At 37.3% G+C, this 27,836-nt stretch overlaps 1 protein-coding gene across 2 annotated transcripts in view; it reads right to left on the minus strand.

The window, feature by feature from the left end:
• LOC105194307 (palmitoleoyl-protein carboxylesterase NOTUM) overlaps positions 1-22,965 on the minus strand; it is a 36,463-nt gene extending 13,498 nt beyond the window's left edge. For both annotated transcript variants that reach the window (XM_011159159.3, XM_011159158.3), the window contains exon 1: positions 21,416-22,965. In XM_011159159.3, the coding sequence (XP_011157461.1) occupies positions 21,416-21,433 (18 nt within the window). In that variant the 5' untranslated portion in view covers positions 21,434-22,965. The remainder of the gene's footprint in view (positions 1-21,415) is intronic.
• Positions 22,966-27,836: the final 4,871 nt, after the last annotated feature.

A 27,836-nucleotide genomic window follows, 5' to 3' on the forward strand; every position in this document is an offset into this window, starting at 1 on the left:
TTAGTAGTAACGCGTAATATAGCTGCGAGAAAACGCGATGTAGAGAAAGAAGCAGAGAGAAACAGAGAGGGATGCATAAGGGAGACGAAAACAGGTTAAAAATAGCCAGAGAGTGGATCGCGGTCGGCATCTTTGAAAGAGGGCCGTGCGTCTTGCTGGCCGGCCCGAGAGTCGTTGATCGTTCGCATCGCGTTTCGTCGTCGTCTGGATGTTGATGATGATGGTGAGAGACCGTCTCGTTACCATTACGAGGGCCGTCCGGCCGGCTAACACGCACCGCAAACCACGCATTACCATAACCGCGCGGCGCGGCGCAGCGGGGTTGTTGCTGCGGCTCCTTCCTCCGGAGGAGTTGGCGAAAGTAAGCGTCAGCTTTCGACGCGCTCTCGCGACTTAACGAGCGCGGTTCCGCGAGCGTGGAGGGGAACTAGGAGGAGAAGTTCTGCGAGGGTGCTAGATTACATCCTCCCGAAACAGTTTTCACCCCCCATTTGCTGGAACTTTTATGCGAAATTACTTTCAACCGCATTTGGCGCAATTTCCACAGTGCTTTGGAATATCTCGAACATGTTAAGATCTCATCAGAACTCCGAAAAAAGAAGAATTCAGTTACGTTCGTTTCACAAAATGCCATTTGTCTGTTTTATATTCAACGCGATTTATATTACACCGGATTCATTAACTCATACGACAATTCTAAAATTGATTTAATAATACGTTGTGTATAATGAAAGACCGCAGTTACAGAATGAATATTCATTACTTTTCATTACTATCGATTTCATCAACCGGTCGCCTGTAATAGAGAATAATGTAGCATGCAAATTCTCAACATCAAATTAAAAACGTGTGCGCGATATCTCGCCGTTACATGATTATATGTTTCTCTGGAGAATAAAACCAACCGTGTGGTTTATTTCTGTTGTTGTTCAAGTAATTTATCACGTACCAATACAATGAAACAGCCATGATTATTATTCTGCGACTCGAAGATAAAAGAATAGTGTTTTATGCGCGTTACATTTTCTTCCTGCTCTGTCACGAATCAGAGATAAGATATTTGGAATACATCGGTACAAAGTTATCGAACTCTCCGAGGAAATCATCCTTCGTTTCCTGTATTTGAATGAATATTGGTATACAAGAGTGTCTCTTAACATGGAAACTCTCATCTATTTTCTTTCTTGTATTTTTCTTTTGCCACTCTTGCAGTAATAATATGTTATCGTTCGTGAGCTGGTATCGCGGATGTCGAGGCCTCGAATGCCTCGATCTTCGCTAGATCGGTTCACGAGAGGCTCGATATCTTTCACACGGATGACGGTGCATTTGAAATCTTCTTTGGTCTTTTTCTTCTTTCCCGTGCCGCTTCGTCGGTAGATCAGTCTCCTTAACGGGGCGAGAGGAAGCGTCTAGACTAGAAGGCGAAACGAGATATACGCTTGGTTCCAGCAATTGAGTTGTCCACGGGAATAGATGTCGGACTTAGCTATTCTTCGGCTTAGCTCCGACTTAGCTGTGCGTTTCCGCTCCGATCAGGTGATGCTCAGATAAAAGCCAAGGCGCGTGATATTCTCTGTATCCTTGCGATTACTTGTATGCAACGTGCGCATTATGGTATTTACTTAGGACTGAATACTTCTTTTCATTAATGCAATATGTAATCCTTCAAAAAATGCATAGGAAATACATGAAAGAAAAGCAAATCCGCTTTCTTTTGATATTTTAAAGAATTCTGCACGGAATAGATTTATGCCGACGATAATGGTTGAATATAGTCCAATATTCTATGCACCTTAGTCTATAAGGCAACATTATTTCTTATCCATATATGCTAATCATAGATTGATTCTGAAACTAGCATACTCTAGCATACATGATATCAAAACATCCCAAGCCAAATATTTCATCTATATCCTAGGCGTTTAGATACATCAACATGCCTAGGAACAAGCAAATATTTGCGCCTATTCCTAAGACTAAATTCAGTAATTAATATAACGTCGCAATAATCAACGATGGTAGACATAAATATATCACTTCTATTTAGATCAGAACATCCGTAAAAGGAGGGGTGTAGAGCGGGCAGGAAAAGACCTGAAAAAATCAGCGTAAATATCTGCCGTAATTTACGTCGGTAGGTCCGAATGAAAGGAAGAAAAAGGAGACAACGGTGTCGAGGGAGAAAGAGAGGAGGAAAGAGAGAAAGCAGGAGATAGGCGCACGTGAAAGGGTAAAGGGAAGGAAGAGACGAGGAAGGAAGAGAGAGCAGGTGGCAAGATAGGGTATACGCCAGTGGATTAAGGCACGGAGCGGCGAGTCAAAGAGATTTTCTCCCTGGCTCGTCTCGGCAGGGGCCCCTCGTCCTAACAAGGGCTGAAATATGACTGCCTTGCCCTGCATCGTCTTCGCTCGCTCGCTCGCTCGCTTGGCTCGGCTTCGTCGCGCCGTGCCGCGCCGCGCCGCACCGCGCCGCGCCACATCGTACGCGTCTTCCGAACGCCGTACGAAGGAAAAGTGAAGGAGATATCTGCTGGCAACTAATTTATCGGTTGGCCTGCTTGCCGGCGACCCGCGGGATCAATGCACTTCCCCGGAGTCGGGTTCATAAACTAGCTCTAACATAGGTCGCGATTCGCGTCAGCGCTAATTATCTGCACAGCGAGGAAACTCGAGGAAATGTAGTGAACTTGGCCAAGAGTTAAGGAATTAGCGGAAGGGATTGTCAAAGGGCTCGATATTAATTAATTAGCACTATCATATTTCAACGCAAAGTTTAAGCAAATGAGTAATTTCTATCAATATGTTTCTTGTTTAAATAATGTAGAGACATTTTTAAACAAAAATATGTTAGGCTTTAAGTTATAAGAAGAAAAATGAATAACCTTTGGCGAATTAATCTTCAGTCTTATGTATGTGTGCAAGAGCAGATAATGAAATTTTATTTCATATCTAAATTTAAATTATTAAGATGAATTCAGAATTAAGAAAGATTATACACCGAGAGAAAAAAAATGATTGCAATTACCATAATTTAACTATAATTCATAGTCATTTTTGGTGCCAACCAGGATTGGAAAGTAACGCGTTACTTCTAACGTCGTTACCGTTACAATTATTTTTTGCTAGTAACGACGTTATATTTTCTTATTTGTAACATTAATAGTAACGCAGTTATATTTTGTCGGTTATGGTAACGATTTGAATAATTTTATCGTTACTTTGTACGATTTCTAGCATCTTATAGATTGAGACCAGTGTTATAAGTTGGGCGCAAGAACTAATAAATATGCATACGTATTATAGTATTTAGAATATACATAATCCGCTCAATATTAATTATTCCTCTTCATCATCATCATTAAACACAGTATTAGAAATGCAACAACTCGTTCTCTTAATTCTAATTTCATATTATAAATTGAATATTACAATATATAATGGCAAACGTTTCGGCCTGATCATCATTTAGTGCACTAATAAAATCAGTGGTAATACAAATAATATAAATTATTAAATTTAAGACCGTAATTTGTGTACAGCAATTTAAATAGAAGAAGAACCATACGATTATAGCAAGATCTTGGCTATGCTGAAATAATATTTCATATGCGATTTTATATACAGTTTACAATTCTTTCCAACTGCACGCCGTTACTTTCGGTTCCAATCACAGCTTTTGAAGAGAATTAGAAAAAAATTTCACAGAATTAAATTCAAAATCAATTTAATATTACAAATACTAACTAGCATCTCTAAAATCTTCCCACTTCGGAGAAAGTGAAAAATCTGTTGCGAAAAATATTACGTAAACCAAGATTTGAATTTAAAACTTTCTAGATTTTGTGTGGATGTCTTAATCAGTTCGACCACTGAGGTACTTGGCAATATTTTAATTGATTTTCAATTTAATTCTATGATATTACTTTTCTAATTCATTTCAAGAGTAGTGTTTGAAATCGGAAGTAGCGACACGCAATTCAAAAGAATTGGAAACTGTATGTAAAATCACTTTTGAAATATTATTGCGTTACCAAGATCTTGCTATAATTGTATGGACCTTCTTTTTTTTAAGTAAATTGTTAATAAAAGTTAATAAATAAAATACAATTAGAGCTATTTTTAGTGCAATTATAAAAAAAATAATAATAATTAAAATAATAATTTTCGAGTAACGGTAACAATAACAAGTTATTTTTATAAAATAACTTCTAATTTTAGTGCCAATTATATATTTATAGTTATTATAACCACGCAAATTATCAGTTTTTACTATTTATTACATACGTAAATAGTAAGCAAATATTACAAGAATAGTAATATTTATTGTAATTGTAATTGCATTTACTACATAGAAATGTTTATTTTATTTTTATCATCCATATCTTGATATTTTACTATATCAATATTAATATTTGAAATTATCATATTTAATATTTGTCATAGTTGGTAGAACTATAAATTTAAGGTTATTAACACCAACGTTTTTCTTTTTATAGCAGTAATAACTATAAAAATATAGCTCTTAATCCAAATTTAATATGCAATTATAATCACGAATACCATTTTTTTCTCAGTGTAATGTTTACAATGTTGAACGAAAGATCAACGTTGCGTATCAGACTGTCGATTTATCTGAGGCTTGATTATCAGTACGTGTACTCAATAAAAATTAAAGAGTAAAGAAAAATAATGTATGATACAATGTAAAATTGTGTTTGTTCATTTAAAATGTATAATATACAATTTTGCATAAACATTATATAAACATTATATACATTTTGAACTTCCAAGCACCGCTCAAGAAATATTTTCGATATATGCAACTGCAAATTACAATCAGATGTTATATTTTCTCGAAACAAACGATGTAGAAAGTTTGGCAAACTAACTGCCATATTATTCTCTCGGTCCATGTATTCAAAATTACATTTCTGTAGATGTATTCGAAGCGGAACTACACAACCGTTGAATAACACGGTTGAATTACAATGACCACAGATATCCGACGCCGCAAAGAAAACTTTTAGATTCGAATTACTTAAGAAAATGTAACGAACAAAACTGCGAAAAATCCTGTAATTTTCTTTTAGGTCGTACATTTTTAGCATGCAATGAATTATATGTCTTTGTATGGAATAACGGTTATCGACGTTAATGACTTTCCTAACACAATATTTCAAGCTACAGTAATCTGGTCTCGCTTTCTAATATATGTATATTTTCTTTCTCTTTATATTTACAAATTATACTTATATTATTTTAATGATATTTAACGAGATGACATATATTATACTAGGGTAATGATATATCTCCGATAAAGTGCTGCAAAAATAATTGCACTTTACAGCCAATTTGATAATTACTAGTTTACAGCCAAACATTATTTTAAATCAGATAAGATGTCTTCTTTAGAGATTTTTGGATGCTGAAAACATCACAAACCAAATTTCACCAGCACTTTAGGTGATCCAAACAATTGAGGTTTAATATATATAAAACATGGCTTTTTTGTGAGGTTTGAGATTTTTTTGTAGAAAAAGTTAACGTTCTCTTACGAAAAAATACAACTAGATGTTGGCGGTCCAAAATGACACTTAAATTGAGTGTTAACTTTCAAATAAATCTTCAACTTGAGGGTTAACACTCAATTGGAGTGTCATTTCGGACCACCAACGCCTAGTCAGGTGTACTTTTTGTAAGGATTCTCTGGAAATTCTAATCAGAATCATGTATTGTTTATTCTTTATAAAATGTAATTTTTTTTATTTTGATACTTTATTTTTTAGCCATGTTATGAAAGATTAAAGCTGGGAGCTACGTCTACGGTAGCATCGCACATGCGATTGGCGGCTCAGCCGTCGAGCGGCAGTGGTAAGAGAATGATGTTATCTTTATTTGTCCTTTTTTAGATTATATAACTTTCGTCTACATTTTTTTTCGAAAAATTCGAAGTGGGATTAAATGAGAGGCTCAATTAAAATGAGACCCCATATATATTATATATATATATATATATATATATATATATATATATATATATATATATATAATATAAATATACATTTAATGGAATCTATCAGGATAAATTACACTGTGTACGTGTATCAATAATTTTAGAGTAGAAATACGTTGGGTCAAGTTGATGCTACAGATGCTTTTAATTATACTTTAACTGATCAATTTGTAACATTGTTTTGATTGATTAATCAAACGTTTCAAAGCATTTGTAGTGTCTAATTAACACAATCCGCTTTATCATTCACAAATGGATTACTTGATATTTTAGCAAAATTCTATTATTCAATTCTTTATAATATGGCTAAAAAGTAACATACCAAAATTAAAAAATGCATTTTATAAGGAATGAACAAAATATTTTGATCAAAATTTTAAAATAACGCTGACCTTTTTAAAAGAATTTAAATATCTTCAAAAAGCTATTTTTTCATATTAAACCTCAATTATATCGGAAACATAACGGGCTAATAAAAATTAGCTTACGGCATCCAAAAAGCTACAAGAAAATCTGTAAGACACCTTATCTGATTGAAAATAATTAAAAAAAGTATTTTGCAAGCTAGTGTAATTTTAGAATGTTTTTATAATCAGCACTATAAATCATAGTAAAAGAAAAGAACATGGTGAGGTCTCACATATCCCGTATATAATGCTTGAGGTGTAGGTCTCTCAAATGGTACCACGTTGGGATTGTCAACATGATTATCGATGCGAGCGTGGAACCACAATTTACAATCTAAGGTACGTATTTTCTGGCTGAGATTGATAGAGAGACAAACGAGGGAGAAGGGGGAGAGAGAGAGAGAAGAGGCTCGGTTAGGTCGGCGTGGCGCGCCGCGAACAAAGTATCCGCGCGCCAACCGTGACTGCGGCACAGCGGTTGCACGGTGGTCGTTACGCGGCTCGGTGCAGCGGTTGCGGCCGCAGCGACGGCGGCGACGGCGACGGCGGCGGCGGCGGCGGTGGCGGCGGCGACGGCGATAGCAGTGACGATGACGTCGGTCGTAATGGCGATAGTGGTAGTGTGGTGATGGTGGTGGTGGTGATGCTGGAGGAGGTGGTGGTGGTGGTGGTGGAGGTGGTGGTGGTGGTGGTAGTGGTGGTGGTGGTGGCGACGGCGGCGACGGCGGCGGCGGCGGCGGCGGCGGCGATGGTGATGGTAGCGGTGGTCCATCGGAGTAAATATATTGGATGGCGGTAGGATTGGTGGCGGTGTCTTCCGCTCTCTACTTGAGCCGCGTGCCCGCTCGCTCGTTCACGCCCGAGGTGCGCCTTTGATGTGCCGCCTACACCGCGTTCTTGCTAACTCTCTCTCTTGCGCGGGCCTCCGTCGTAACTCGCGCGCCGCGGCGGAACCGGGAGATTGCGTTTTTCCTTCCACCGACACTCGGCGGAGAGCTGCAAAAAGTCGCTCTTCCGGAAAAATCTCGGCCGTACTTCAGAGCCGTCCGTAGAGCCACATCACGTCGTGCCATGCCGCGCCGCGACGACGAACTTTGACCTTGATTCGCTTGAAGGATCGGGGAGGAAGCGAGAAACGCGAAGGCGCGAGAGACGGAACATCGATTATGGCCGCTCGTTTCGAGGGCTCGGCCGCGCGCGCTGGAAATGGCGTTTTTGCACGCGCGAGAGAGACCATCTGCCCTCCCCCCTCCCCCCGATATTAGGGCGGCTTCTTTGCCAACGAGGAAAGAGACCGCGCGCGGCGGTTCTAAGTGTTACCTGTCGTCATATTGATATGTCGTTCGAATAAATTATATTCTCTCTTTAAAAACAAAAAAATTCCGATGAATCGAAGAAGTTCGGAATATTATTTAGCAGACTAATGCCCAATTTCTTCATCTCCAGATAACTTTATCCATGAGATATCTCCATGAGAAAAAATATGGTAATATCTAATAAAATCCTAGTATATTCTGTGTTGAAGGTTACAAGTATGAAGATTAATAGCTATCCGCCAGATACGTAAGAGGTTTCAGTGAAAAAAACAAATTTTTAATTACTCAATTTCTAGTGATTATTTAATGCGATAGCTTGAAAGGAAATAATCGTTCTGGGTTAGATAACCGTAGAATATGAGTAATACAATGATGGATGGAAAAAATACGAAATTCCTGATATAATAACCAAGGTCTGGCCATTCTACAGCTCGAATTTCGTATGATGAAAAAATCTTCAATATGACTCAATTTGACACATTGGTTGTGATATATGTCCTCGGATCGTGTACGAGCACCTACACTATAGCCATGTGGTTCTCTTTTTTTATTATCTTTTGCACATAATTTGGCCCATTTTGCCTATGTTAATTTTCTGTGATAATAACATGCTGAAGAAAGACAAGTAAATCCGAAACATCCATGTTAAAAAAATTGCGAAATGTTAAATCTCACTACGTTAAATTGAGTTTCAACATATATCATTGTTTATTTATCTCTAACTTATAACTCGTTCGTTTATTGAGCTTTACTTATTCGTTAAATGGTTTATATGCATTGATCGAGCTTTGATATTAGTTTATTTATAAACGAATTTTTAGTTAATTAACGAATATCTTTATCTGGAAAATAGCTATTAGAAGATGTGAAGAAATCGAGCATAAATCATCACATAACAAAAGTTTGTAGATATTATATTTTTATTTATAAATAAGCTTTCTTCATTTACAGATACATTAATTAAAGTTGCATTTTCCTCGGAATAGTACATAAAAAAAGTAATAATTTAGAAGCAACAGTTAATATGATCGAATCTGATTGTTTACGATCATTATCTTAAATACATATTATTTTAAAATCGTTATCATTCAAAATTTGTTTTAGAAAAAATGAAATATGACAGGGCTATGATCCAAAACTGATGGACAGCCCATTCGCTCTAAGAAATCGGACTCCAGCTGATATCAAATGAGTTAGGCGAGATCGGACGTAACGGCGCGGTAGCGGGCGCGTAGGTAGGCAATGATTTTACGGGAGCTTATTTCGAAGATCCTTACCCTCTTCTCTCTTTCTCTCTTCCCTTCTTTCTCGCGGGGCACACTCCGCGCCGCTTCAGAGGGTCCACTTCTCCTCCTCCTCCTTCTCCTCCTTCTCCTTCTCTTCGTATTCATCTCGCGGCTGCTTCCTCGGCGGGAGATTCTTCACGTGTGCCCGATCCGGACTTGTGCGTATTACAGGTATACATTCTTTCCGGAAGCCTTCTCCGCGAACTTCGGCGTACATCAAAGGTTTCATCCGGCTGCCGCCAATCCGTAACGCCGTACAAATCGATAATACGATTCGTAGCTGCCCCGTAACGAGATTCGTCTCTCGGCGATCCTCTTTCCGAGGCTATCGAGACACAGTCGAGAGGATTCGTAACGACCGAGGAGCGGGCTTTACGGCGGCGACGCGACGCCGCGATCCACCGCGTTTTCTCGGGCCGTAAATGGGAGATTGCCTTCGCGTGTTCGCGGCCACTTATTTCGATTGCTAATTACACCCACTAGGATATGAATCTTATTCATAAGCTTACAGCGTGAAGCTCATCGTCCGTTATATCGTTATTCGATTTGTGCATCTCGTATCGTATTTTTTTATGAATTTTGTTTAATCTTTTTGGTTTATGTATTTCTTTCAATTTTGATCGTACTTATGTGTTCACATATGAATAAAACTATGTGAAAGCCGTGTAAACGACTTTCTGGAATATAACTTAAGTCATTCTTACAAATTTCTAATCAAAGTTGAGAAAATGTTAAGGACAATATGGTTTGCAGTACGGTTTCTTACGCAATAGATGCGATTAAAATTAACAATGTTATATTCTAAATTTTCTTAGAGTATAAGATACAACACATGTACCTGGTAATACATAATTCTTCAAAATTGCTGTGCTCTCTATCGAGTTAATTGATTTTTTTCATATTGTATTATAAAAATGATGTGATCTAGAAAGAAAATAACAGATTACTATTATTAATTCGATACTAAGAAAAATATTTTGGTTATACCAACAAGAAATGCATATAAAATTCATTCTGATACTATTAATCATTCTGGTCATCGTAATTGAATTTCTGGTTTTTATAGCTAGAATGTTTGATAGATTTAACAATAAGTGATGGATTTTTAGTTTTATCTATCAGATCTCGTATTTATTCAACCAGATTAGTTTTTCCGTGATAATAACGTAAATTGATTCAATGATCAAGATTTTTGAAATAAAGAGATTTCTGTTTGATAATGCTGAATTTTTGTTAAATAAGTATATATTAATTTTTTATTAACCTTCTGTCGTCCAAAGTTTTTTCATGCTTTCCTAGTTCAACCGGGTTACTGATGCCTGATAGCGTTTTTGAAAAGGTTTTTGAATTCTAAAAAATCTAAAAAAATTCTGGTACACTTGTCTAACATTCCAGAACACGTTTTCACAACTGTTTGATCCGAAACGTTTTTCATCTTTTTTTGTCCGAATGCGTCCGAATTTGAGGCAGTATAATTCAAAATTGTGAGTTCGCTTGGGTCTTCAAATATCCGGTTGGACTATAGTGGGTTAAGTTTATCTGATTAATTAATGCATTTAATAAAAATTGTTGTTTAACGTAATCAGAAGGTGGAAATTGCGTTTAGTATTCCTAAATATATGTCAATATGAGGTCGGTATTCTTAGTCGATTCTTATTTCAAGACCATCTTAAGTAATGTCTTAAGATACTAATTAGTTGATTACATCCTAAGATACTTAAGAGGGTCTCAAATAATAAGAATCCGGACTATGAATACTGGCCATAGTCGATTTTTATTTTTTGAGATTGTTTCAAGTAATGTTTTAACTCTGCGGAGGTCGCGGTCCTAAAAATTACTTGTGGGGTTGCGATGTATCTGAGAAATGCAATAGTATAAAAGTGAGAGAGCGATAACAATTTTTGCAAGAAAACTGTATAAATTAAAAAAACTACTGTTTGGGACCAAGTCGTACGAACAATCTATTTAAAAATATTAAAAATGTTTTTGCATGTATTTGTCAGATACCGCGACAGATTCTGCAGGGTTAAGATGCTAATAGTACAGGCTCTGATTGTTTGATTAGATTTTAAGACAATACTTAAGGGGGGAAAACACATTAGACTGTTCACATTTAGATTTATGAAGAAGAGGAAGGATTGCTGTATGGTGCTAGAATTGCTGATTAACCGCTAAACACTTCATTGAATACTGTTTCGAATTTTTAGTTTTCGGTCATTTTTTTCTAAACGCGTTTTTCTCGAAACTTTTTTTTCGTTTGCGGGAGCTGTAGCTCAAACAATTATTGACCGATTTCGTTATGCGACGAACATAAAAACTTTTGTTATAAAATTGGGAAGAACATGAACCAACTTGCGGAAGGATATGTTAATTAAACGTGTTTTTTTTATTGCAAAACAATTGCAAAAAATGGTGAAACTTGAAACTTTTTTTCAAACACCCCTAAAACATTTAATTTTCAACTTTTTCAGTTGCAAAGTGGTTCATATTCTTAGAAAACATGTCAATAATCCAGAATATTCGCCGTTTTTCTTTCAGGTCAAAACTGACCTCCACATTTCCCGCAAATGACCAACTCTGATAATAATCTTTGTTAAACGGCTGCTTGTATCTTGAACATTTTCATAGGAAACGACTTGAAAAAAATGTCACATGTAGTTGAAAATATGAACAAAATGATACCAAAGTTTAAATAAATTCCAATTATTTTATCTGCTTAAAAAAAATAGTAAAAAAGCCTAAAAAACAGTGTCTTAATGTGGTTTTTCCTCACAGTTTAAGATAGTCTTAAATGTAAAACTATCCGTCTAAAGTCTGATTGCAATGTAGCTTAACTTTAAACTCACTTTCTAATTTTTAGAACTAGAAAAAGATAGAAAGTAAGTTAAATCAAGTTTAAATTTAAACTATATTGGTACAAAGCAACTTGAATGTGTTAAACGTTTCTTGGATACATATGATGCATAGATGATACAATAAATTTCTAAAAAGCTATTCTCTTTTTATCGACGAGTACACAAACATAAGTTAACAAAATATCCCTATATATTGATCACGATGTTTTCGGGCAGGACAATTTTTTCATCACAGCGAATTTGCGACAACTCTCGCACTCCGCGTAATCGGCCTATGTGCGTCGAAACATTAAGCCGGAAATCAATTCAACAGCGAGCCCAGAAAAACATTGTGATGCGCAACCAGTCTGTCAGCTAATCATGAATATCTCCCAAAATTCATGAAACAATCGATTGCGTCCCCGATCGATCAGTGGAACAGCCGGTCGTGCCACGACAGCCGCGAGGCCGAATCTCGAGGTCGGACCTCAACAAATTTGCGATCGGTTAGCGGGGGCACGCGTATTTGTTTAGGTGCCTTCCCGGGGCCTTTTCCCTTTCCTTCGCCGAACCCAGACTCCTCCGCTCCCCGCTCGAGTGCGCCCTTTCTCTCCGTGCGAGTCTCTCGTTCCTTCGCGCAACCCGTTCTTTCCTTCCTTCTTCCCCACCGCCTTCTTCGCCCTTTCTCGTTCCACCGCCGTATATATCTATGTATATCGGCCTGAAGCGGCGCACCCGCGCGCGCAGTCGGTTCACCGTACGGTGGACCGTGAAACGTTTGATCTCACCGCCAAGCCAGATCGGCAAAAGGCCTTTTTCTGCGAGCTCGAGAAAGACGGAGAGTGAGAAAGAGAGAGAGAGAGAAAGAGAAAAAGATGGGAAGAGAGAGGGAAGGCAGCTTGAAGCCGGCCTCAAAGACTTGACTGATGACTTGCGGCCACAACGCGGGTAGAGGGGGCAGCCGCTAAGGCTAAGCCCGTCGGGCGTTACGACCTCGTGGAAGATCGGCGGCGTCCGAGAGCCGCCGCACGTCGGCCTGGATATCCGCGCCGGGTTTACCGGTCCCCGTCGATTTCTCGGCGCGACGCGTGCCCACTCGTGTGTCCACGCTCGCGGGCCCCTGCGGGACGCACGCCAACCCACGGCCATGGTGATTCGTCGTCACCCCTTTGATCGTTGGCCCGCGATGCCGACCGTCCGTCGCGCTGTCGTCTTGCTTTCCCTCAGGGGCACGGAAAGTCTCGCCGCACGTTTTTTGGGGATATTAAATTTGGGTTTCTTTCTCTCTCTCTCTCTCTCTCTCTCTCTCTGTATCCTTTTTTGACGAAACCAGTCGAGCCTTCAAACGTGCCGGAGAAAATTACACTTTGATATTTATTTTTTCTCGAATCATTTTTTAGTAGAGGACGCGCAATACACGGAACGGAGGAGAAAATTGTTTTCCATCTATTTTTGGAAACTGTTGACATAACTTTATCGATGATACTATCTTTATGCATGAATCAAAATATTTTACGAAATATGTAATAAAAAGGGCATCTACGACCTTGTATGTACTTGCGACAGCAGAATTTGTGATTGCATATCTATTTACAAAAATTATTGGAAACTTGAATTTATTGAAACTTAGATTTATGTATAGATATAATTATTAGAATAATTCCAGTGCCAAGATATGGAAATATCTTGACTCAGTTGAGTCTATTCTAATCATGAGAAACGGATGCACTTCTCCCTTCAACACGCAAACAACAAAATTCATTATCAGGTGCGACGAGTACGTACGAATACATTGTCACATTCAACAAGTATGATCTGATAAAGTAAGAAACGATAATACTCGCGAACGCGAAACGAGTTCTGCCACCGCGGATGACCCCGCGATCAAAGACAGCAAGGGGTATTCTTGTAGAACTAGAGATGGGAAAAGACGAGGTGGGAGGAGAAAAGAGGGACGAGAGAAGGAAGAGTATCGAAGGCACAGTCAGGTCTGCCGCCTGGGCTCTGGGGTATACGAGGAAGAGGAGCGTTGTTCTCGGGTTGGCCATTCGGAGGGGATAGCTCGGAGAGGAGAGGAACTGTCGGCTCCTTTGAAGTCGGTCGGTACCGTGTGTAATTAGGCCGCCGCTCCCCACCCCGCCCTCGGCCTCTGATCTCGCCGCGCTGTGTCGCTAATTGCTCACCGCCTCACGGCAGAAGCATCGTCGCCATCCTCGTCGTCGTCGTTATCGTCGTCGTCGTCGCCGTCGTCGTCGTCGTCGTCGTCGTCGTCGTCGTCTTGATCGTCTTCGTCGGTCTCACGTCAGCGTCTAAGTCCAAGCGCTTGAGCTCGAGCTCGTCATCATCGTCGTTACTTCGGATCTTGAGCAACGTAAACTAGACAGCCTCTTCTATGAAAGGATGACATCCAGTCGTTAACGCTAAATTATTCGAGTCAAGAAGCACGGATTTCATCTTGATCTCTTTCTGATCTCAGTCTTTTGCAAAAAAGAACGAAATAAAGAATGAAATTTAAGTTTGCTGATAAATATGATATTACAGATTTGTATTTCTTGTTCAGAACTAAATGACAAAATAGTAGAACTTTCAGCTTATATAAATCAATTATTTCTTCTTTAATACGAGTATTGTTTTCCGGTGACATATTGTCACAATTACAACTCAATTCTCAAGTATGGTTCAATTTCTGAGCAGCTTACAATAGACACTTGAAACAAAATCCAATTGTAATACAATATTTAGTCGCACTAGATAACAATTTATATCAGTGATACAGATTCGTGTCTGTAGATTGGATCATCGCGATACACAAGATAATCTGCTAATAGATGGTAGATCTAGAGGATCCTTTTCTCGTTCATCTGAGAATCGTTATAATATGATTTTAGCTATTATTTAATGTACCTTCAAAAGCTTTCATTCGTGCAAGGGTAAAAGGGATGTAGAATGGGCAGACTGTTCGCGATGTAAATATACTTTTGCCTTCGTGGTCTTCAAGATTAAATTGCCCGCTGCTCTGTAATCCAAGTCGCAATTATCCTCATCCGTGTCCACATCGCCATCGTTATTCATCTCCTGTAATGTAGATGTTCTTAAGTAGATGCGCGTATAATCGCCTTCTTGAGTACACAACTCTCCGTCTACTCTCAGTAATTGCTGCCGCTGCTAATTGCCACGCTATGTTATGACAGCGATTCACCGGTCCATCCGAGACCTCATTTCATATAAAACGTATCTTTCCAGCGAGTAAAATATCATTAATAATGATTTATACGTAGAATCTCCTTTACGGTGTCACAACGTAGACAACTACGTTAGCGCCAAGATGTCCTGGCATTTCCCATGTCGCTTGTAACGCCCCTGTTCGCTGAGAACACTGTATCTTGGTCTGCTTATATAAACCACCGTCCACCTAGTTTAACGAAGTCATGTCTGCTATGTAATTGTTATTCCCACGACGCCATTGCTGCTTGTAGTCAGCGTATCACGCAGCCAGGTAGAAGAGAACATCCGATGTGCTAATTCAGTCACAGCGATGTTTCTCTCTCTTAGCAGTTATCAGCGTTAATTCTACACACTGATTCTTACGTTAATTGTATATTATTAATTATTCGTAACTATAAACAATATTAACTCTATTATTTTTAAAAGTTTGCACTTTTTAATATCTGTACAGATCTTTCCAAACACATTCTTGAAATATTCGTGATTTATGATATCGTTCATTATATCATTTTTTATTACACTTGTAATATTTCTGTTATATTTCTTAATTTATGTCTTAAATTACTCTTGCCGTACGTATAATTAAAATGGCAAATTTGAGGGAACATAATCAAGATAAAATGCGACTATTAATTGTGAGATCATTCTTGATGTAAATACCTGACGTTGCTTTACGTACAACGCATAGAAAGCAGTTGTCAATTCCGTTGCGGCTGGCAACGCTTTCCTCTCGTGTTGGTCGCTCCGCGTCCAAATTCTCTTAAATACTACAAACTGAATATCTCTCTCGACTCGAGGTAACAACGCCCGTCTACTACTAATTGCTGCTTGCTGGCACAATGCTCCACTATCCGTCCAGCCGGGTCTCCGCCGTTTCCGCACAGAAAGGCACGTAGTAGAACGAATCCGGACTGACATTACTCTCTAACGGGGTATTGTTTCTGCCAACTCGCCAGCGTTTTCGCCTCTGAGAAGTGCGCCCCTATTCTTACCGCTCTCCTCCCGAAAGTCTCGGTAGACCGGAAAACGTTGTAAAAGTTTCGCGGTAAATCGCAGCAATCTCGCCGCTGAGTCGTTTCTTCGACAATAAGATTTTATCACCGACACGTTTTCCGCGCGAAAGGCGTTTAGGTAAATGACGGTAGAACGACGTACAGTCTTCTCATAGTCCATAGCTTATTATCATGATTATTGATACCGCTCTCATTACGAAATCTAGAATGGCCACTTCTTTCGTTTGTAAAGGGACTTAAAAGCAGCAGCTTCAGGATGCTGCCTTTTTTCGCTATCTCCTCCACCTTCATACTCGTGCCGTTCAAGTGTTCATTATCATGAATATACCTTATGAATATTTTCCTTTCTTGCTCGTGTTGTGTTTTTAATACAGCAACTTAACCTGGATAAGACAGTATTTTTTAATTACGTAGACTAAGTTTCTCGCTTAAGCGAACATAATGTTATTATGTGCATATTTATAATTTATGCAAGATTTTAATAATTTAATATTAAGTATTCAAATTCTTTACAATAGATGGCTTTAAATTCAAGGGTGACAATGTGTCACATTTTTTGCAGAAAATCCATATTAAAAAATCGGTATTTCCGGGAAAAAATTGTTTAGACTCTTTTATCAAAAACGATAAAATAAACAGAAAAAAGAGATTATTGTTAATTAAATGAACCAATTGAGAACGTTTTCCAATTTAAGCTTTATCCAAAATAAAATCCGTAACGGATTAGAAATGACGTAGAACAAATAAATGACTTTTTGTTACAAAATGTTAAATATAATAGATAAAAATGTTTAATTTTGTTGCTGTATTGTTTTTTGCATTAAACTAAAAATTAATATAAAATTTAGTCACATTTATATCCAAAGTTACTGTTTTTTTTTTTAAGTATTTTATATTAATTAAAATAGAGAAAGGATCATTATAAAGTTTTACTACTTTTGGATCGTTACTGTTGGTTGCATATACTTATATAAATATATTTTAGTTATTTATATTTGCAATTTTTATCATTTTTACCAGTTTATTCCATTGAATAAAGTCCTGAACCGTAGTTAACATAGCTTTTTCCAATCCTTGGACTTTTTCGATCAGCTGCGCTCAAATAAAACTTTTATTGTAAAGTAAAATTAATTAAAAATTAAAATTTTATTGTGTATATGTATGTATTGTATCATCATAATTTGATTTCTCAAAAAGTTTAATTTTCAACGATAAATAATGTTGGCTTTAAAAATATCAATGTTTTTCATTAAACAATGTATGTCAATTTAACTTTTATACAGGTAGAATGAATTTACATCTATGTTTGGAAGAACTTGGAAAAATTTTACATTTTTATCTTATATTTCGATAAGTAGAGATTACGCAAGGCTCAGAGTGAAAATATGCTTTTATGTTTTATTATTATTTATCTGTTTCCAAAACGCGCGCCTCCGCGAAGCAGTACGAACGTTTATATTTTAGAGGCAATATCGAGCCGCGAGAGTACATTGGGAAAATAATCCCGGAGTTGCTGGCGCGCAAAGGCAACTCGGGCAGAGCAAAGGGCTAAAACGGGAAGAGGCGCGGTGGAGAAACGCCGGAGGAGACGGGATTCCGAATCGACGCGGACTATGCGTGGCGCGCGAGATCACAGAGACGGAATCCCGACGTAAACAGGCTTAAATTGTAATCTCGGGCTTTCGGTTCTCTCTCTCCCGACGGGATACTTGTTGCTCATCTACTCTTTGATGTCCGGTCATGCGGCGCTCGAGAGATCAATATACGCTCATTAACGAGCGCGGTCGTTCGCGGTGCCAAAGGGACACGCATGCGAATATCACGGTAACGTTAACCTTGGCAGCAGGTGGCATAGACGATCATCGCTGCAATTATCCACCCTGCTTTTTACGATCGATATATTCGCTTGCCACTGCTTGAAAACAACAAGAAACGCGTCATCTCCGTTTCGGAATCGCGTCATCTCCGTTTCGCAATCGCACACATATGACATCCGTAAATTAATGGACGTCTAATGAATATCTTGAATAAATTTCTATAGGGTGCGTCAATTGTTGCACTCGTAATAACTGCTTAAAACGGTACGAGTTATACAGTTTCAACAAGAAGAGAAGAAATGAATAATACGATGAAATACACGATCGTTCTTGGAAATGTGTTGTTATTAGAATTTTTTTGAAACTTTTTTTACCGTTAAAAAGTGTAAAAATATGTATCATCGTATAATAAAATAAAAATAAATTTTGATAATATCTAGTTAGCGTTCAGTATTTTGCGTAACAAATGGATATTTAACACAAATTTTGTTAACGATAAAAGTCGACTTATTGAAGCTTTTCTCAATTTAATATTAACACATAAATTAATGTTGACATTTAAATACAATCATCATAAAAATATATATATTCCATAATACAAAATAACATTACTTTATAGCATTTTGTTTATTTTGTAATTAACTGAAATCACTGAAGCATTTAAAGCCGCGCATTGGGTTATATTCGTGATATTTATAACTCAAATATACCGTATTATTGTAATACGTAATGGGCAATTATACGCTTACAAAGGGTATATAAAAAAAACTTATTTTCAACATATTTTCTTTGTATATAAAATTCTAAATTAAAAATCTAATTTCCAAATTATTTAGCATTGAAAATTGAAATGTTAGGGTTCAAGAATTAACTTAACTTAAATTACTGAAATAATCAAAATTTAAACTTTAAGAAATTTCTTAATATTCAGTTCTTATGTAGTTAATTTAAAAAATTCAAAAGTCACTTAAAATATAATGATTTTTAATTAAGTTTTGATTAAGAAAATATATTGCTTCGTTATATTAACTTTTATAGACATCCTTAACAAAATTAAGATAGTATGTGTGTGTGTGTGTGTGTGTGTGTGTGTGTGTGATTGTTAGAAACAATTAAAATATTTTTCACAGAAATTACATATTGTTTAGTCAATTCTCCTCCAAACGGTAAAAACAATTTTTGTCACAATTATTTAATAAAAATATGTAGTAAATAAAATATTCTGAATATAAATTCAATTCAACAAACGTAGAAACAAAGTAGTGTTTCGATCAAATAGTCTTGAATGAGAGAATGTGTAAAAAATTATAACTGTGCAGAAATTGATAAAAAAAGTAAATCGTATTTTATTTATATCGATTGTTATATGTTTTTGCCATTTATATTTATGGTTCATACAGAAAAATATTTTGCACGTTCTCCCTTCGAAATGTAACTCGCTCCGAGCTTCCGTTTTTGGGTCATTGTAATCGCTGTTTGAAAAAAAAAAAAAACAGCTTCGTTTAAAACCACGCGCTTTCAATTTTGAAGTTTGTACAAGAGTGCAGCTGGTGGCTCGAGTGGATATATCTCCCGCGAAATTTTCGACAATTTTAGGAATTATCCCATCGTTCAGTTATCAAAACGCACATCGGAGACACAGCGATAATATCGCGAGGGCGAATAAATTTATTTCTCTTTTTAATTTTCCGCTGCCATATCCCCTTAATACATGCCGCGCGGCTGTCGGCGACAGACGGCAATAAATTTGCGAGAGAGAATCGCACGCGGATCGCGGGAGCTCGCGGTTTATCGCGCGCGCGGCTAGCCGCCGCAGTGATTTATCACGTGCGTCGTCGCGCGAATTCTATGCGCCAGATCAAGCGCATCGTAGTCTGCTGTCTAGGAAGTCGCCCGATGACGTAGAACTCGCGCTCGAAACAGCCTAATGAGATTCAATCCATAATTAATGACGTTGCTTGCGCCGATATTTACATCGACATTATAATATTACGTGGCAACAATGATTAAATTAAATTGTCCATTAAAATCAATATTTTAATTATTAATTTTAATCAACTAATTTAAATGTATTAATTGATCCAAATTAATTTAAATGTATTAGATATTTTGTGTTCTTTCTCTTTTGTAATCTTTCATTCGAAATGATCGATCAATCGCGAGCCACATCACACGTTAAGCGTTGCGTATTATCTTTGAGATTTTTTTATTTAGTTTTACTTATCTAATTGAGATAGATTCAATGTAGTTTTGTTACAATTATACGATCGCATTAAGTGCCCTTAATTGCATAATTAATAACGGTGGATTTCGTTTTAATTATTTCGCTTGACGTTCTTGTATCGTGATGAAATTGGCGATAGATCCGCATGATTCATTATAAAAGGCATTATTAATGCCATCGCGAATATCTGTCGTATTTTTCGAGTTTCCGCGATTCGCAAAAGAAGCGCCGTATATTTTGACGTGCGAAGAGCATTAAAAATATCAAAGCGAAACGCTGTAGCGGAGAATTGCCGTGCGCGAGAGAGCAAAGGCTTGCGAAATCGTGGTAAAGAAAGATTTCGAGGGCGGCGGCCGCGGAGGTCAAATAACCCCCCCGAAGTATCCGCGACCGGTATCGGAGTTTTTTTTCGCGGCGGACGGGCGGGTTCAAAGGCTTTCGTTAAATCGTACTTAAAAGTTAAAGGCCACTGTATACGCGAGACGCCTAGTCGCATACGACGGTTGTCAGAGGGAAGAGAGAGAGAGAGGAGCAAACCTTCGACGGAGGGGGTGGGCGACGGGTGAGAAACGCGCGGCGGGTACCCGTGAAAGCAGAACTTCCAGATGATCAAAGAGCGTTAAAAGAGGATTGGGATGCCTCGGCCGCTACTCGTCTTACGACGCGCCCGTGTGTATGCGCGTGCGTGCGTGTGTGTGGTAAGAAGGAATTAATGCACAGGACATTCTCCCCTGTGTTGATGATGATGATGATGATGGCGCATACGATAGCTTGCCTCTTTATCCGTACTACGGATATATAAAATTTGGATTTATTTTTCGATTATCAATTATTGTCTGCGTGTCTCATACGTTACGACAATTTAGTTTTATTTGTTGTTTTTATTCAGATTTGCCCCCCTTTATTAATTTTTATACAAAAATCTACCGAGCTTCGATCATTTTTCTCGCTTGGTAATATTTGAGTACGTTTAATGTTGATTAAAGGGTTATATAACTTAAAACAAAATATGGCAATCATGTGACAATAATAAAAAATAATTAAAAATTTATATAAAAAATATATGTCGGTATGCAAATATTATTTATATGATAACTGTTGCTGTAACTATATAATAATATGTTGATTATAAGTTTTGATGTACAAATTTTTGTGAAAATTTGTAAATTTATTAATTTCATATTTTAATTCTATTTAGCTTCCAATATTCCTAACTTAAAATCCACAAAATCAGATAGAATCGTGAAATATGCTCGTGTAAAATAAACTCGACTCACCTGAAACGCCGTCTTCATCTTGATACCCCCTCGTATGGTAATAGTACAGCTTCACGTGACAAATCTTCGTATCTTCATTCACACGCGATCATCGCAGTTCATATCGATCACCCTCAATCCATGCGCGTGCAATAACGCGAATCTATCCTTACGCGGATCATCTTAGTCTCGTCAGAGAATCACAACAGCACTGTGGTCTTCTATTGATCCATTCATACGATTGATACGACATGAAATTTCACGGAGAGTTGTATTTTTTAAGTACCGCGCGACGACGATCCGATGGTGACCCGACAGTATTTAAATAGGGGTTGAAGGTATCCCGTGAGAGTCACGTGGTGCGGCACGCATCTGAATGCGCGTGCACCGATTTCGCTCTCTTCCTCAGCGTCCCGCTTGACGGTTCGGAGCGAACTGCCGTCACTTTTCGCTTCGACCGCTTCCTTTTCTTCTTCTCTCCTTCTTCGCTTCTTCCGCCGATGCTTCCACCCTTCTTCTTCCGAAGGCACGAGGGGCCGGGTACGCGCACGTGCCGGGCACGATCGACGAAGTAACAGCGACTGACACCTCCTCTTCTTCTCGCCCGATTCTTCTTCCTCTTCCTCTCCCGTTCTCTCGCTCGTTTCAAATTTCAGAACAACCCCTTCGACCTCGCGACGCTAGCTCACGCTCAAGACTTTTAGACAGCGCTCATTGTTGATTAGAGAAATTTATTTTAAGCTTAAAGGACTATCTCAGCAGGAGAATTAGATCGTAATCAGATTGATTCGATTAATTGAAAGGTAGATGAGCACTATAGTGCGTTCTCATATAATCTTGCGATATGAGAGACCGTGTAGTACAGCTATACTTTGCTCCTTGCACTATCAGAGTCGGGAACCGACTGACAATCGGGCCAGCTCAAACCGTGCGAAGTAACCAGTAAGAGCACACCGGTGAGAGGGGTAGGGAAGAGCAAGAAAGAGAGAGGTAGAAAGAGAGAGAGAGAGAGTGAGACGGAGTAAAGTCTGAGGGTGGTGGAGAGGAGTGTGGTTCTCACTAGCACGTTCAGGGTTGTTTTGACTGCGACGAGGTTGTGCGAAGATCACGGACGCTTCAGTATCGATTCGGTCAGGTGCCTCCTTGAAATTGCGATTTTGTTATTTCACTTGTGAAGTGACTCACTTCTTAGTGGACATAGTTTACAGTGATATGATACATGGATAAATGTATCTTTTTGAGACTTGTCACCAATCATGTATTTTAATTAAATTCTAATTTATTTAAGAACATGTGCCTTGATGCTAAAAGCATGATTTGATTACTGGTATTTCAATTTAACAATACTCAAATTCAATAAATCTTTGTAATTATTATATAATTAATTGATTATTTAATGCGACATTACAATTTTACTAAGTGCTCTCTGTTTCTCTCTCTGTCTCTCTCTCATTGTTGATTCAATTATTTTAATTTTTAACGCAAATTTTAACATAAGATCAAAATCAAAGAACGAGCACTAATTAGGTTGGAAATAAAAATTCTAATCCATATTGTCATTCCAACAATGTGTGAGAATAGTACACGCAATTTTTACACATTGTTAGATTGACAATATAGATTAGAATTTTCATTTTTAATCTAATTTGTGCTAGTTTGTTGACCTTAATCTTATGTTAAAATTTGCATTATGCGTACATCGAGCTTATAGATTAAGTTTTTATTCTGTACTTTTTATTATTTTTTTAAAATTAATATAAAGCTATAGAGAAATAATAATATGATAAAAAGATATACTGTGTAACAATGCATTCAAAATATGTTTAAATATGGTAAAAAATTAATTCTTTCTAATAAAATTACTAAACATGATACCTACCGGATGTTTTTATAATTAAACAATCATATAATCCCACTATTAGAATTTTTCACATTGTTTCCATGAAAATGAATGCCAGCAATATGGCGTAATATCAGCTCTTTTGTTATTGTACATAAGAAAGCCTGATAAATGCTAATGTAAATAGGGTCATTTAATGCTGTTTATTTCTGAATTTCTATTAATAGAACTATAATTAGATTGCGTTTTCATTATGTGATCTTGGCTCAATTGCCGATTTGATTGAAATAATTACCGTCAATAATGAGCTCGGTGTTATTGCTGTATCTCCGAGCTGTTGAGCATGCATTTTGAGCATAGAATCTTGAATTAATTTGCGATTCTGTCGACAGTGAAGTTATTATACACGATATTGTTGATATTGCGTTGCGCAGTATCGCATAATGTTTGCACTCAATATAACAACAAAAATTGCTAAACAGTGGTGGAACACGTTAGAAACACTTTTTCATATAATTGCGGTTTAAATGTTTTTATGGTTTACTTTATCACACATTGAACATGGTTTCAATTAATAAATGGCACGTTGGCTCTTGAATGTAGTCCATGCGCTTTTGTCAATTTTTTCATCCTCGTTTCTCTCGCTAATTGAAGCTTAAATTTACAATTTTATTCGGTGATGCGACTACCACAATTCGCAGCATTGAAGAAACGTCGGTCAAGTGCGGTGAATCGATTGTCTATATTTGATATAAAACAGGAATTCTGGTATTACATTACAAATTATATATTACTCGAATAAATAAAAGATTAATAGTATTGCATTATTATCTCTAATAAATGAGAGATTAACGATGCTATATATTTACATATTTTAATTTTCATGAAAATGGATGTCAAAAATTTTACTGTATGCTTAAGTTTTACATCGGTGAACCTCTATTTACTGAAGCATTTACTAAAATAACGTGAATTTGATTGAAAGTAGTTGTATAAATTTTTGTAGTTTTTTTACGATTATTATATTAAAAATATTTGTTTTAATGTGAAAACGAGAAATAATATACAAACGTCTTTTCCGTAGATTTTTTCCTCGAAGCTTGTCGGCTTTGCGCTCGATGCTCGGATCTTCAATTACATTCCTATTTCGTCACAATTAATTTCCGACGCGTCTCGGCAATTAACAGTCTAATTCGTGCAATTCGCTGCGCAGCGGCGCGGTCGGTTTTCCAACGAGCGCTATAGACGGCCGCCGCAAATAGCCATGGTGCACCGTAACGCTGTCATCGCCGGCGTTGTTTGTCCCGAACGTCGTCGACGAAAGATCAAAGCTCGGGGTATCCGAGGTCGCCGACAAAGGCGGCCGACGACAGCAGGTGCCCTTTTCGTGAACACAAAACCTGCGATTCTTCTTCTGTGCTGGTCTCTTACCTCATCGATGAGGATCGAGGGAAACGATTGATCCGCGATTATCACGGTGGACACTTCTCAGTCGAAAAATCGAACGGCAGCACGTAGGCAGGAAACACGACACGCATACAATGGCAGGACCCCTCGGTCCCTGTTGACTGACTTCTCGTCGCTACCGTAATCGGCCGACATCAATCTTAAGGGTAGGGAGTGTCGACCTTCATCGAGGTCGCGGCTCGTTCACGGAGTTAATGCAAATTGCGCGCGGGAATCTTACGAGTAGTAATGAGGAGGCTCCCTTGATCGTCGGTTATTTAGCGATGGGGCAATTTGCAAGCCGCATTATTAGAAAGCGGTAGACCCAGGTAAAGGGATATCTTTGCAGTCGCGCGATCACTTGGCCAGCAAATGGTTCATCTCTACACGCATTTTGTTGCGTCAATTACAATGATCTACATCCTATTCGTTACTTCCTTTATGTTCAGGAACATTCGTAAATTGTTTTCAGTAACTTTTTTATAACTCCTTAAATTAGTTGCATTAATTGTATTATTTACAAATAAATAATCCGAATTTAGTCAACTTATTGGCAAAATGTGTTTATTAATAAAATGAATCTACAACTTTCAATTTTACTGAGATTTACGTTCTTTTCGAGTGAATCGGTTGTAACATATTGCACTCTATATTTTCTCTGTAATTGTTTGTATCTTGACAAAGTTTCTTATGTACATTGGACAATGGAAACATGTAAACTCAGTGAGCATCTTTGTTAACTTTATGTACTTTATGGTATAGTGTTTTTTTAGCAACGAATTGTTGGATTTTTTGAAAAGGAGTCACAGATTAGTCACAGTATTTCCTTAATTTATGGTTCATTTCAATTTCTATGTTACAACAGATTCATTTGAAAAGGATTTAAATTTAACAACGTCGAAACGTTGTAGACTCATTTTATTAAAAAACACATTTTGCCAGCAAGTTGACTAAATTCTGATTATTATTTCATTACAGCAATATCCTATTTATTGTTTATAATTATAACATATTAATATATATTATATATTAATATAATATATAATTTATAGTATATATAATTATACGTTATAAATAATTCTAATTGACGAATATTAAATCTTTGATTACAGTCAATAAGTAATTGATTTCAAGATAATGTATTATGTAAATATAATAGAATACATGATAATTTTTTACTATTTTTTTTGTAAGAAAATTGAAAAATACAATTTCAATAAAATATTATAATTATATTTATCATTAACAATAAGCTGAGATATTATTGTAATATTGACTTGTTTATAAAACTCGTTATGTTAGCTAATTACCATTTTCTTTGAAACATGCTATTGGACAGATAGAAAGTTAGTAATAAATAAACTAATTAAAAGTTTCACAAACTTGATTGAAAATAATCCTTTGGCATCAAATAAATGTATAGTATCTCATTCGATGTTTAGATTAATTTTATAACAAGTTCTTTCATAACAACAAGATAACTTTTGTATCTACTCATAGGAACTGTTTAAAATAAAGCAACAGACAGAAAAGGAAAATGCCGAAGTGCCTAGTGGAGAGAAATTTGAGATTTTTGGACATTTATTCAACTATTTCAACTTATTTTCAACCGATTTTATCGATGGTCCGAAAGCAGGAATATTTTGGCGATAATACATGAACATTAGGAACACACGCTGCGTGACCGCGAGGCGTTCCCGTTTAACGTGTTGCAGTTATCGCTACGTCGTTAACATTCGCGCAAAAAGAGCTCGTATACCTTGACCGGGCGCCGCCACGTTAATGACACGTGTAACGAGATAAGGTAACGTAGGTGCACATACTATGCTCGCCATAAAAGCCGGTAGTCTATCGCGACGAGGCACTCGCCGAGTAGCGCGTACTTATTGTTAGATACTTACGAGCGAACGTGCAAGAGGAAGAGGTGGAGGAGGAGAGAGAGTCAGAGAGAGAGAGAGAGAGAGAAAGAGATGAGAGCCGGACGGAGGATGAGGAGGAGCGTGAAAAAGTCCACGCTCGAAAAACGGGTTTGCGGTGCCGCGGGTGCTGCCGGGTGCGTTGTAGTTTATCGTCGGAATCGTGTAGCACGTTACGGTACACCGCGATCATTAGCAGCTAGAAGCCGCCTGCTGCCGGCGGGAAGGCTGCACGATACTCTCTTTGATATCCACTCGCCGTACCGACTCTTAACGCTGCGGCCGATTCACGGAACCTCCGCGGGGCCCGTGGCTTCAATAGAGAGACAAGGAGTAGAGTAGAAATTTATTATGTTCTCGAAATAATCCTCTACGTAAATTAAGCAGAAACAGAATCATATGTAAGCCGTAAACACAAACTCATGATCTGATGAAATGATAATTTATAGCGTGGAAATGTGAAAAGTTAATCGTGCTCTACGAAAATCAAGTTTTTAAAGAATAGACTAACAGTATAATGTAAAAAAAAATATGATGTAGCAATGGATATTAATTAATTGATTAACAGATAAAGATAGAGATATAAAAGAATGACAGATCTGCTTAGTAAACTTGTTATGAACAGAGAAGATATGTAGAAACTAGGGTTGGGAAGTAACGCGTTACTTGTAATGCTGTTACTGTTTTCGTTACTTTTTTACGATAACGAACGTTATTTTTTACTGTTTGTAACGGTAATGTCGTTACATTTTTACAATGTACGAGTTCAGTCGTTACTTTTATTGTTACTTTATTCCCTATTAACTGTTCAATAAATCGCGCGCTAATCGCACATTATTAGAGTTTTAATTCGACAGAAATTAATATTCCGAATGAACATTTCTATCAAATAGTAATAGATTTTACAAAATTAAAATACTGCGCAATGTACAATTGAGAAATGTTCTTAATTATGTGATTAATCGTTAAATTAGTTTATTAAAGTTGATTCTTTGCATTGGTCAGATTTCAATAGTCGCTGTCAATACTGAAAATCTATAAATTACATTACATATTATGCATGTTCAGCACTGACATTAAATATGCAGCTCTTAATGACATTAATTACTATAAACGATGTTTAATCTAAATTTCTATAAAAATTGTATAACAAAGATAGTAAGAAATTAAGATAGTAATATAAAGAATATTTTTTAATCCTAGAAAAATTATTAGACAAGTTTAATTTAAAGAAAAACGT

Source organism: Solenopsis invicta, chromosome 1 (assembly GCF_016802725.1).
Source record: "Solenopsis invicta isolate M01_SB chromosome 1, UNIL_Sinv_3.0, whole genome shotgun sequence".
NCBI classification, from domain to species: Eukaryota; Metazoa; Arthropoda; class Insecta; order Hymenoptera; family Formicidae; genus Solenopsis; species Solenopsis invicta.